We start from the raw sequence: 12,750 nt of genomic DNA, 5'->3' as shown, positions 1-12,750 counted from the left end.
CACTGGTCCATCTAGTCCACTACTGTCTCCATTGCTTTGCAGTAGCTTTCTGAATTTTTTTCAGATGTGAATCTCTTCCCCCCACCCCCCAACCTGGAAATTGAACCTTTGACGTGCAAATCAGATGCTCTATGATAGAGCTAAGACACTTCCCCAAAGCAACAGCTGGGACCACTGGAGCCTCTCCTGCTGCTTTCAGCCACTAAACTTGTAGCTCGGTCTACCCCACATTCAAAACTGGCAAGTGCTTCCCCACACTCCAGCCTCGCTGTTGCCAAGCACTGACCCCAATCGCAGGTGACCTACCCTTTCAGAAAGAACATCCCCCAACTGTTTGCCTCCCCCAGGAAACATCCGCTCATCTTCTCATACTGGTAGCAAAAACTCCGCCCAGGAAAGGATGGTCATCCGGCAGGTGTAACATGGATTTATGATGTAAATTCTTTTGGAAGGTTCATAGCTTGATCAAGTGAGAGCAATATGCGTGTCCTTCTTCTGGATTGGAAACTGTCATGCATGCACTGTCGTTCGCATTTGATCACCGAATGTCATAATCAAGGCTGCGCCTGCAACTCTCAGTACCAGATTGGACTGTCACATAGAGCGATGGAAAAATGGTCGGTGGGGTGCTGTCTCCTTTGACTCTGCTAATCACCTATTTGAGAGGGGTAGGCTCTGCTGGAATCAGCACTTTCTTTTGTATTCTAGAATCCTTCAGGCTGCCTGACTCACAGGCACTAGCTTCTGTCTTTATGAGAGGCAGGAACACAGGCAGAGACTTCAGATGGCACAAATGGTCCCCTTAACTTAGGGCACAACACGATGACAGAGGAGATGATGCATACTTTCCCATGTTGCTGGTGCAAGCTTATACGTAGATGAGCTTGCAGAAGACAAGCATCAGCTCAAAGAATAATGACTGAGAATATTCGTGAACAGTTAGCTGGTGCTTGAGCCAGAAACAGAAACATCCCGTGTTAACCTGCCTGTAGCAGCAGAGCCACAGTTCTACAGTTAACAGAAATCTCTTTCTGGGCAGTCATAAGAAACTGCTATTGGCAGCAGGCGTTCCTGGTTCTGCCCCAATTTGTGGGTGCCTGGCGCATTTGTGAGGCGTCATGCGGCAGGAGGAGGCCTGACAGGGCCCGTTGCAGCCTCTGGAGGGCCTGACGGGACCCGGCACGGCTCCGGCTAGGCCCAAGGGGGCCTGCGCCACAGCAGGCATGCTGACATCAGACACGTGCTCCCCTGTGGAGCGTGGCTCCAGTGCAGAAATTTGTGGGTGCCCGGCCCCTTCAGGGGGAATGTTGTGGGGGCTTGAGCACCCAGCCCCCCTCCCTCATCCAGCATCTATGACTGGCAGAATTGATAAGTCCTGGGCTTTTGAGGAAATGTTCTTGTTTTGCAAAAGCTTCTAGAAGTGTTAAAACTGCTGCATGAAAGACTACTTTGGAATTCTCTCTTCAGCAGGGAGTAAGAGCATCACAATTTCATGCAGCCTTCAACTTAAGTAAACTTTGAATATAAACATAGACGTCAGTATGTGTTTGACAGAAAGAACCAGCAGCATATAAGCCGTCTCAACAAGCTTAACTTTTTTAAAAACAACAACAGACCATTGGCTTTACGTCTCATTGAAGCTGTTCAAGTCAGAAGAACAGAGTATGAATGTGTGGTAAAAGGATAAGCTTCCAGATCCATAATCCTACAGGTCCATCAGCCCTGGATTCAGATTCCCCCTCCTGCCACAAGCCTCTCTATACAGGTGTCTTACTTATTTAGAGACAGCACTGGTCATCTGTTTATTCCTTTCAATTTGCATCTCATCTTTTTTCCTGCCATGGAACCCAAGGCAAGGAACATGTGGTTCCTAGGCAACCACAAAGAAAGAAGGAGGCTAGAGCCCCTTCTAAGGTTGGCTGGTGAAATGACCCCACCCCCAAGGGATGGTCTGGCAACACTACAAAACCGGCTGTTGTAGTCAATGCTATAATTGATACAATTATAGTACTGAACAGGTCACTACAGTTTCTTGCTATACCTTGAAAGGAGAGTTAATCTGTGATGGGAAGAGCTGTGCACCAGTGTGTGTGTGCGCGCGCGCATATATAGAGAGAGAGAGAGAGAGAGAGAGAGAGAGAGAGAGAGAGAGAGAGAGAGAGAGAGAGAGAGAGAGAGATGCTGAACATCAGGTTTCTTATTCTTCTGCTATTCTACAGTATTTATGAACTTTCTACAGTTGGGTTCCCTTCTGAATTTAATTTAATATTGGACTTCTTGACTGCCACACAATGCCTGAAACTAGTGCATCTTTCCACAATTGATTTATATATATATATAAAAAAGACAAGCTTTATTGAAGTATTCAAATGGCATAGGGTGTTGGTTTTTTTCATTCCATGACTTAAACATATTTTTTTGGAAGGAATATCTCCCAAGCTGTGTAATGGACTTTGGTTCTTAAAAACCAATATCCAATATATCTATTTAATAATTCAAAACAATGAGGGTAGACTGTTTTTCAACTAATTCAAAAACTTAATGGGAGAGAAAAATGTTAAGTCTTCCACTTTAAAGAGTTGCATTTTCTGACATATTAAACATCCTAACTTGGTACCTGCTCTAATACTGGCTTGTTTGTATGATTCACAAAAATATAGCTCTGTTATTAAACAAAATAAATGTAAGTGAAATGCAACCTAAATTCCCACACTAGGAGGGTACAATATAGGTTTGATTCCTAGAAAAATAACACTCTAGAGAGAGGGAGCAATAAACTGTGGTTTGGTAACACAGATATGTTTAAGTCCATTTGTTTCAGGGGACTTAAGCACACCTGACTGTGTTGGACTGCGACCAGATTTTGCTGGGAATGAAGCTCAGAGAGAGGAGGCTTCTTCCTCAGTTCCCTTTTCAAATCTTCTTAAGGTTCCCTTTTGATAGGAGAGGTTCGCAAAGTCTACACAGTGAAGGGCTCAGATAGAAGACTCCAGGCCTTCCTTCTTGCCTGCAGTTAAGGCTGGGGAGCCTGCGATGTGCTGTTCATTCTGCCGCCGCTTGCACTCCAACCACACCATCACTGGGTTGACCAAAGCCAGAAACATTAGGACTACAAGACCAATATTCACCTGGAAAAAAGAGATGCACTATTAATATGCAGGTGGCAGCTTCTAAAAATGTTCCTTTCTGGGGGGCTCTAGGAAATGTGATGTCTCTGAGGCTGGCACCTAGCCTAGAGAGCTACCTGGGTCTCTATGCCTGCTCTGCATAGAGGAAGAAGGGAACAGGTGTATACAACTGGCAGGCGGAATGAAGGCTTTGAATCAGCCAGGCCTATGGCAGCCACTTATGCAGCACCAAAAAAGAGAGGAAATGCTTCAGCCCAAAGGACAAATGAGGACAGAGACTTGCATATTTCCATATGCTAATTTATAACCATAGTCAAAAATGACTATTTCAAATAAAAAATGCAATATATCTAGTCCTACTTGGGACAACAGACCAGGTGCCCTGTATGCTGAATTTGCTGTCCAGGTCCCCTGCCCATTTAAACTCGACTTGGACTAATAGACTTCCCCCTGAAGAGCAGGACACACTCAGATATATATTGCAATACATGGGGCCTGGCCTTTTGCCTGGTCAACAAAGTAGTACGTCCGGTCTCCTAGCTCCCTGTTCACTACCGTCTGCAATACAACACTGTTCCTGAAAGAAGTAGAGATCCCCATTTGGGGTACTGACTGTCCCGTGGTGAAACAGACTCATTAGGGCACAAAACACTCACATAAAAGGGATCCCCGTTGAGTGGGCCCCTGATGAGCGAGAAGCAGGGGTATTGCAGGAGAGACACCACGGCTGAGAGCCCCATCACCAGGCCGTAGAGTTTCCCAAAGTGTTCCAAGGGGAAGCTGCCAAGACACAGAGTGGGGGAGGGGAGGAAGAAGGACATGGAAATTGTGACACGGCATGTCTAAGCGGACTATCCTCCTCACAGTGACTTGTCACCATGTGCTGCTTCTCCACCTCCCATCCTTCTATATTTTTATTTCTTTTCTTTTTGACTTCCGTGTTCCTTTCCTTCCTCATCAGGAGGAAGGACAGCAGACCTGCATCCCTCATATGGTCAAGGAACAGGGCAGGACATTTGTTTACAGCGTCTGCATCACTATTTCATGGCACCCACATACCCTCCAACATTTCTCTGATGAAAATAGGGACATCTCATTCCATAATGATAATTTTACTATTTATACCCCACACATCTAACTGGGTTGGTCCAGCCACTCTAGGCAGCTTCCAACCAGCGACGGAGCATGGGGGCGAGGGGGGCGTGGTGCGGATGGTGCCCTCAAAGGGGGTGGAGCGAGCTACTCATGACAGACATTTGGCACGCCACCTATCTGCAACTCCCAAGCCTCCCTCAAGCTGTCAAAATGAAGGGGGAAGGGGGGAATGCCACTGGCAAAGCAGTGCAGCCCCCCTTACCCCGATGGCTCAATACCCGGGGTGGTCCGCTCCCACCCACCCCCTTCCTATGCCCCTGCTTCCAACATATGTAAAGACATAATAAAACATTAAACATTAAAAAAGCATCCCTATACAGGATTGGCTTCAGACTTCTCAAGGGTCAGATAACGCCATACCCTCCAACATTTCTCCAATTAAAAAAGGGACATCCTAAGGAAAAGTGAGGCATTCTGGGATCAAATCAGAAACTGGGACGGCTTCTCTAAATCAGGGGCATCCCTGGAAAATAGGGACACTTGGAAGGTCTGCACCCACACTGCAACAAAGGGCTTTTCATTAAATCTATTGAAGGAAAATTCCATGCTAATGTGGCATCTGAATATAGACTGCATTTTTAATCAAGACTTATATTGGCTTATATCTTGATCAGGTTCCTAAATTAAATGGGCTTAGATTTTCAAAATGTTTCATGCCAGGCAGAAAAAACCTTGGCAAGAGGTTTTCTCCTAAGACAAGAGGGCCCCATTGATTTATGGTAGAAAAAACAATTCTCAAAGTCATAAAAAGGGAGAATTACATATGCTGCCCCAAGGCTGAAAAAACACTATTAAGAATGGGTAAATAAGTAAAATGATACCAATGGGCCTCACGTTAAACCTTGAGCTGAATTCTCTAAGGCCAGAAGCAAATGGGAAAAACATTTAGCTGACAGAAAAAGGAGAACATTTTTAGGAAATCTTCTAAAGCTGTTTCTTTCTTAAACTGAGAGAGTTAAAAAGGGCAATAAAATGTTGGGGAAAGGCAACTGGCTTGGCTGGAGAAGAAGCTTCTTTCTACTTTATTTTTAGGCTGGAAAGGGGGGTGAAAGGAGGAGTGTAAACTAAAGAGGCTTCTTTTAAAAGCTGTTTTTTACTGAGTTCCTTCCTTTTTACTTTGAGAAGCTTTATTCTTTTAAGAGGCTACCTATGATAATGTATGAAATATATTAGCTTAAATATATTGGCTTAAATGTAATTATGCAAAGGATTTAAGGAATGCTAGATTCTTATTTCATATGGTTGTAAGAGTTGTATTTATCCTGAAATTAAGTCAGCCACCAGCCTAGCCCCCCTGCCAGACAGAAGACGCCATCCAAGCACTCTTGATATATAGTTGTCAGGCATTTGTTTAGAAACCTTAAATGAAGGAAATCTTTCAATGTTGATGTGAACTCAAGATCCTTGACATCTGTTGAACATAAAAATGTAAGATTAAACATTTGTTTTAGAAGGCAATAGGGCAAGAGGTGAGCTGGTAATTAAGATTCCATGTAAGATATATTATTACTTATATGTCATATATATAGCTCTTTGTCTCCCTTATAAGGGCAAGGAAATGGGTGTATCTTTTGTGGGTGTATCTTTTGTGATTGGTTCTACCAAACAGCCAATAGGAATTCCAACCAGGCTGATTGGACAGAGGCAGCCACAGGAGGAGCAAAGGGGGCTGGATTAAGGGAATATAAGTGCTGGCCAGGATGGCAGGAGGCCAGGCCAGAGCTTGGTAACCATATACCACTGTGCCTCTCATTTATTTGTCTGACAAATAAATTAATATTTTAATTTCTCTATTGCTGCGTTGAATATTTCATTCCAGCTAAGCGTTAACCACAAGCAGAGGTGCTACATTTTATGGTGCCCTGTGACTCGGATAAGTGGTCTGCTGGAACGCAGCCCCTTCGCCCTACTGGGCAGGGTACAAGAGAGAGGACAACTGCTTACCCAAAGCGCGCACTGGTAAATTTTTCCAGGGGGAACGCAGAAGACTCGTCTGTCTGATACCCTGCTCACTGGCGGCGACGGAACCGGGGGAAACAGGGAATCAACCAAGGGTAAGTGCACAAAGGGATTTTTGGCCCTCCAATTAATTAGGAGGAAGAGAAGTCTTGATCAAACTTCTGCGTCTCAGTAAGGGGAAACTGAGTACGCTAGGTGGTTGGGTACATCAGATGGTGGTCTGGTGGAGGAAAAGGGAAAATTGGGAGGTAGAGTGTGGTGAAGTATCCAGCGCATTGTATGTGTGAGAAAGTACAGAGCAATCTGTAGCTGACCTGAGTGTGGAGTGGGCAGTACTTCGGTTCCTAGTAAGGCGACTTCACTAGGCAAGGAAACCCACAAAGCGTGTCTGTGAGTGACTGAGTGGATACTTCACAGGGCCATACAATGGGAGTTGGGGGTTCAAAGGGGGAAAATACACCTCTTGAGTGTATGTTAAATAATTTTAAGAAAGCCTTCTCAGGGGCATATGGAGTCAAAATGACGCCAGAGCGCTTGAGAACGTTATGTGAACTAGAATGGCCAAAACAAAATACTGAATGGCCATCCCAGGGAACCTTTGATATAAATTTAGTAAGCAAACTTTGGTCTGATATCGCCAAAGAAACTGGAGGGTGCCCAGAACAATTTCCATATATAGATTCCTGGCTGAGCACATTAAATAAAAATCCTCCATGGATAAGGGAATGCAAAGTCCAACGATGCAAATTATTGGCTGTAAAAGCTGAAGCTAGGAAAGGAATCTTGCCAAATAAACTTAAACCCATTTTTGAGGGACCAGAGGAAGAGGTGCTTCCACCTCCCCCCTATGCTCCACATCGAAGGGAGCCTAATCCAAACACTCCACCAGTTGTAACCCCGAAGCAAGAAAGTGGAATGAATAATGGGGGTGGAGTCACAGAGCTTGATTCCTTGATAGATTATGATAAATATCTTCAGGAGGCATTGGAGTCCTATAATAAAGCCCAAGCAGAAGTGGTTATTCCACCTGTGACTCCTAATAGACCTCCATCTACAGTCTCCCTTAGTGGAACAACTGATTGCCCACCCCAAACCCCTGTACATCCAAGTCCCAGAGAAATATTACAGAAGTTACAGGGAGACCTTAATCGGTCAGCAAGCAATACAGCCAGGCGTATAAAGCTGCTAAAAGAACGCCTTGGAACAGATACCATCCCTTATGATTTGAGGCCCCTAGAGCAAAGTGAAGAGAAAGGTCACGTAGTAGCCCCTCTTAGAAGAGTATTTGATGCACTTGAGGAGCCTGCGCTGGTTAACGGGCAACCCGGACCACGGCCACCTCGAACTTCGACCCTGCAGTACATTCCATTCACAACTACAGATCTGATGAATTGGAAAACACACACCCCATCTTTTGCAGAAAAACCTCAGGCTATGATGGACTTGGTGACTTCAATAGTAAATACTCATAGCCCTACTTGGACAGATTGTCGCCAGCTCCTAAATACTCTTTTCACCACTGAGGAAAGGAGAGACATAATTGAAAAGGCACAGATATATTTGCGTGAGCAGGCCAGAGTGGGAAATATTTTTAATATTGACCGTCATCTCCAAGACAACTTTCCCTTGGAAGATCCTAATTGGGATCCAAACAATGCAATTCACCTGGCCAGACTTACCACCTACCGCCAGACGCTTGTGCAAGGTATCCGCAGGGCATGCCAGAAGCCCACTAATATGTCTAAAGTCTCAGAAGTAGAACAGAAACCAAATGAGAGTCCGGGAGACTTTTTAGAGAGGCTGCAGGAAGCCTATCGTATATGGACACCTTTTGACCCTGAAGCCCCTGAAAACAGCAGAATGATTACTGCTACATTTGTGGCCCAGTGTGCTTCTGACATTCGTAAGAAAATTCAGAAATCAGAAGGATGGGAAGGGATGCTGATGAGCCAAATTATGGCCATTGCACGCCGAGTTTATCGGAATAGGGATGAGGCTGAGAAACAAGAGAAGAAGAAGTGGCAGAAGGAAAAGATGGTGATGCTAGCCACAGCAGTGAAGCAAGACCACCGCCCCTTAAATGGAGGGAGAGGGCGAGGAAGGAATCCACCATTGGGAAGGAATCAATGTGCAAATTGCAAGAAGGAGGGTCACTGGAAGCGGGAGTGTCCTGAACCCTTGAGGTTGGAAGAAGTACGCCCAGGCCCAGGCCCAGGCCCAGGCCCAGGCTCCGGCCCAAGAAACCAGGGACGGGGACGGGGAATGATCCGAGATGGAAGATATCAGAGACCAGGACAGGGACGGAGTAGAGACAATTTTATTGGACTGGCAGAAGAGGATTTTACTCAAGACTAGGAACGACCGGACTCCATAAAGTTAGGCTTCCAGGAGCCCACGGTCACGATTCAATTAGGGAGCCATTTAATAGACTTTATGATTGATACTGGGGCTGAATACTCAGTACTCCCAGAACTATTGCAGAAAAAGGCATCCAAAAGTGTAGTCATTAAAAGTGCCACTGGACAGTCAGCTAAGAGGTCTTTCCTCCAACCTTTGGAATGCCAGATTGGGGGACATCGTTTAACCCATCAGTTTTTGTATATACCTGAGTGTCCAATACCTCTCTTAGGCAGAGATATGCTGTCCAAATTGCAGGCCCAAATCACCTTCACTCCTCGAGGTCCAGAAATGAAACTGCCATCAAAAGCAGCAGGAATAATTACCCTCTCAGTACCTAAGGAACAATCATGGCGCCTAATGTCAGCCTTGCAAGTCCAACCCACATTGGATACAGAATTAAACAAGCTCCTCCGAACTCTACAGGTGCCACCAGGAGTATGGGCCGAAAATAGCCCACCAGGAATGGCTAAGAATATAGCTCCAATTGTAGTAACCCTAAAACCTATGGCTACCCCTGTATCTGTAAAGCAATATCCCTTACCCCGGCGAGCAGCAGAGGGCATCCAGAAACATTTGGACCGCCTATTAAAATATGGTCTGCTTAAGCCTTGCCAATCAGAATGGAACACACCCCTTTTGCCTGTTCGAAAACCTGGGACAGATGAATACAGGCCAGTGCAGGACTTGAGGCTCGTAAACCAGGCTATCGAGACCTTGCACCCAAATGTACCAAACCCATATACCTTGCTGAGTTTGATCCCACCAGAAGCAACATTTTTTACTGTATTGGACTTGAAAGATGCATTCTTCTGTTGCCGGCTGGCACCACAGAGCCAACCTATATTTGCCTTCCAGTGGGAAGACCCTTTAACAGGAACAAAAGGCCAGCTAACCTGGACAAGATTGCCCCAAGGATTCAAAAATTCCCCAACTTTATTTGGCACTGCCTTGGCGAGGGATCTAACAAGTTACCCCTCAATACCGGGAGAAAAGGTAGTTCTGCAATATGTAGATGACCTTATATTAGCGGCAAAAGATTTTGATACCTGTAAAGAAGGGACAGAGGAACTGCTCCACTTGCTCTGGGAAGCTGGCTACCGAGTTTCCCAGAAAAAGGCACAGTTATGTTTAGAAAAGGTCAAATATTTGGGCTTTGACATCTCACACCAACAACGAGCATTGAGACCAGAGAGGAAAGAAGCTATTTGCCTTATCAAGGAACCTACCACAAGAAAACAACTTAGAGGATTCCTGGGAACAGCAGGGTTTTGTAGACTATGGATACCTGATTTCAGCAGTCTGGCCAAGCCCTTACATGAAAGCACTCGAGGTGCAGAAAAGGACCCATTCGTATGGGGACCTGAGCAGAAACAAGCCTTTTTAGTTATCAAACAACGACTTATGGAGGCACCAGCCCTTGGATTGCCTAATTCGGAAAAACCCTTTCAGCTGTATGTACATGAACAGAATGGGATTGCAGCGGCAGTCCTGACCCAGAGACTAGGAAGTTGGAACCGTCCAGTAGCTTATTTGTCTAAACAATTGGACTCAGTAGCAAAAGGATGGCCTCCATGCCTAAGGGCAGTAGCGGCCACTGCGAGCCTTGTCAAAGAAGCTGATAAATTTACCTTTGGCCAGACGATGTATGTGAATGTACCTCATGCTGTTCTGACACTCATGGAATATAAGGGTAGTTATTGGCTAACGAACCCAAGGATGGCTAGATACCAAGGCCTATTGTGTGAAAATCCCAGGATTCATCTACGAGTAGTGAATATGCTCAATCCAGCGACTTTGCTGCCCCTACCAGAGGTAGATGATGAAGAATCACATGATTGTCTCCAAATAATGGATGAAGTTTATTCCAGTAGACCTGATCTGAAAGATGAGCCATTGAAAAATCCAGATGTTGTATATTATACGGATGGTAGCAGTTACCTGCATGAAGGTGCCAGACGAGCAGGATATGCTGTGGTCACCAATGAGGAAGTTGTGGAAGCTGAAGCTTTGCCTGCTGGCACCTCAGCACAAAAAGCTGAACTTATAGGCTTAACTAGAGCTCTGCAGTTGGCAGCTGGATGTAAGGCAAACATCTATACTGATTCTAAATATGCCTTCTTAACCCTGCATGCACATGGAGCTCTATGGAAAGAAAGAGGTCTAATCGGAGCCCACGGGAAGGCCTTGAAATATGGACCTGAAGTAGAAATCCTGTTAGAAGCAGTATGGGCTCCAGAACAGATTGCTGTAATGCACTGCAAAGGTCATGGACGAGGAAGGGATCCAATAACCAGAGGAAATCATGCTGCTGACAAAGCAGCCCGAGAGGCAGCCCAAAAGCCTGTGGGAGGATTTATAGCAGCCCTCATACCAGAGGTAGTTCCAGAAGAAGTTAAACCTCACTATACCCCAGAAGAGAGGAAGTGGGCTGAACAGGAAGGAGCGGTTGTGAAGGACGGTTGGATGATCCTGCCGGACAATAGGATTTATGTACCTCATCATCTAGCAGGCACAATTGTAAGAAATTATCATGAATCTACTCACCTTGGCGGTACTGCAACCAGAGAGAGTCTCAGTCGGAAGTTGTATATTATTAACCTATCACAATTAGCAACTTGCATTTCACAGAAATGTGTTCTTTGTGCTAAAAACAATCCCAGGCAGGGACCGGTACAACCTCCTGGAATTCAGCATGTGGGATACGTCCCCATGGAAAGCCTAATTGTGGACTTCACAGAGCTGGTCCCTTCTAAGGGATTCAAGTATCTCCTTGTGTTTGTAGATACTCTTACCGGATGGGTTGAAGCTTTTCCCACCCGAACTGAAAAAGCACGAGAGGTAACTAAGAGACTCCTCACTGAATTGATCCCAAGGTTTGGATTACCTAGATGCATTGGAAGTGATAATGGGCCAGCGTTCATTGATCAAGTAGTACAAGATGTATGTCGAGTCCTACAAGTAAAATGGAGACTGCATGCAGCATATAGGCCTCAGAGTTCAGGGAAAACTGAAAGAATGAATCGGACTCTGAAAACCCAATTGGCAAAATTAACCCAGGAAACGGGATTGGGATGGGTAGATGTGTTACCCATAACACTGTTTCGTGTTCGGTGTGCACCCACAAAAAGACTTAAGTTGTCACCTTTTGAGCTCCTGTATGGGAGACCGCCCTCCTTTGTTCAGGATATTCCAGCTGATCTTAAACAAATAGGAGACTATGTGACACAGGGACAAGTGCAATCTCTCTCCCGTGTTTTTGTTTCTCTTAACAGGTGGGCCCTCGAACGCACGCCGTGCAGCATTGCTGAGCCGATTCATCAGTTCCAGGCTGGCGATAGCGTATGGGTGAAAGAGTGGAAACGCGATCCACTTGCACCTAAATGGCGTGGACCTTACACCGTCTTGCTCTCTACTCCAACAGCGGTGAAGGTAGCTGAGGTGACCCCCTGGATTCATCACTCTCGTTTGAAGAAGTCCGAAGGCAGTTGGACATGCAAAGGTGACCCCTCTAATCCTTTAAAACTAACTCTCTCCAAAAACCCCTGTATCTAGCCCTACCGGGAACGGGCTAGGTCACGGGCAACATTTGACGACCGGCCTGCTGCAGCCACTACCTGGAAGCTGGCTGACCTGCGCACGCCTGAAGCTTGAGGAGCGTCTGAACCAGCGACTGTGAACGGGAAGATTCTCTTATACAATCGATTGACTGCCCCCTTGTGGAACAATTATAAGTGATATTACTCATTGGGGATCCTCGGGATATATGTTTTGGTCTTGGTGGTTCCCCATTTCTGTCATTGGGGGAATTATATTGGGGCTAATAATTATTTGCTATCACAATAAGGTAATCTTTTGTGGAAGGAATGCATATGCTAGACATCAACATGATTTCATTATTAATCCTGATCCCTTGGGAAGGGGAAGGGTCCATGAATCTGACCAAATTTGCTAAATATGGATTCCGCCATGACCACAATATGTGGGTAGGCTTAGCTGAGATGGTAGCCAATGTTGCAAATAGGACTAATTGCCTTGTTTGCTCTCTTGGGCCAGATGATTCAGAGGGAGGTATGCCCTTATTACCAATACCATTAAGTGCCATTGGTAT

The 12,750-nt window shown here is 45.5% G+C and overlaps 1 protein-coding gene across 12 annotated transcripts in view; it reads right to left on the bottom strand.

The window, feature by feature from the left end:
• Window positions 1-2,179: 2,179 nt before the first annotated feature.
• SLC43A3 (solute carrier family 43 member 3) overlaps window positions 2,180-12,750 on the bottom strand; it is a 52,424-nt gene continuing 41,853 nt past the window's right edge. For all 12 annotated transcript variants that reach the window (XM_081904973.1, XM_081904979.1, XM_081904980.1 and 9 more), the window contains 2 exons: window positions 3,785-3,908; window positions 2,180-3,128 (listed from right to left, as the gene is read on the bottom strand). In XM_081904973.1, coding sequence (XP_081761099.1) covers window positions 2,976-3,128; window positions 3,785-3,908 — 277 coding nt within the window. In that variant the 3' untranslated portion in view covers window positions 2,180-2,975. The remainder of the gene's footprint in view (window positions 3,129-3,784; window positions 3,909-12,750) is intronic.

The sequence above is a fragment of the Podarcis melisellensis genome, assembly GCF_964234715.1.
Source record: "Podarcis melisellensis genome assembly, chromosome: 1".
In the NCBI taxonomy this organism is placed as follows: domain Eukaryota; kingdom Metazoa; phylum Chordata; class Lepidosauria; order Squamata; family Lacertidae; genus Podarcis; species Podarcis melisellensis.
Note: the sequence above shows the minus strand (reverse complement) of the source record. Positions and strands in the feature narration are given on the sequence as shown.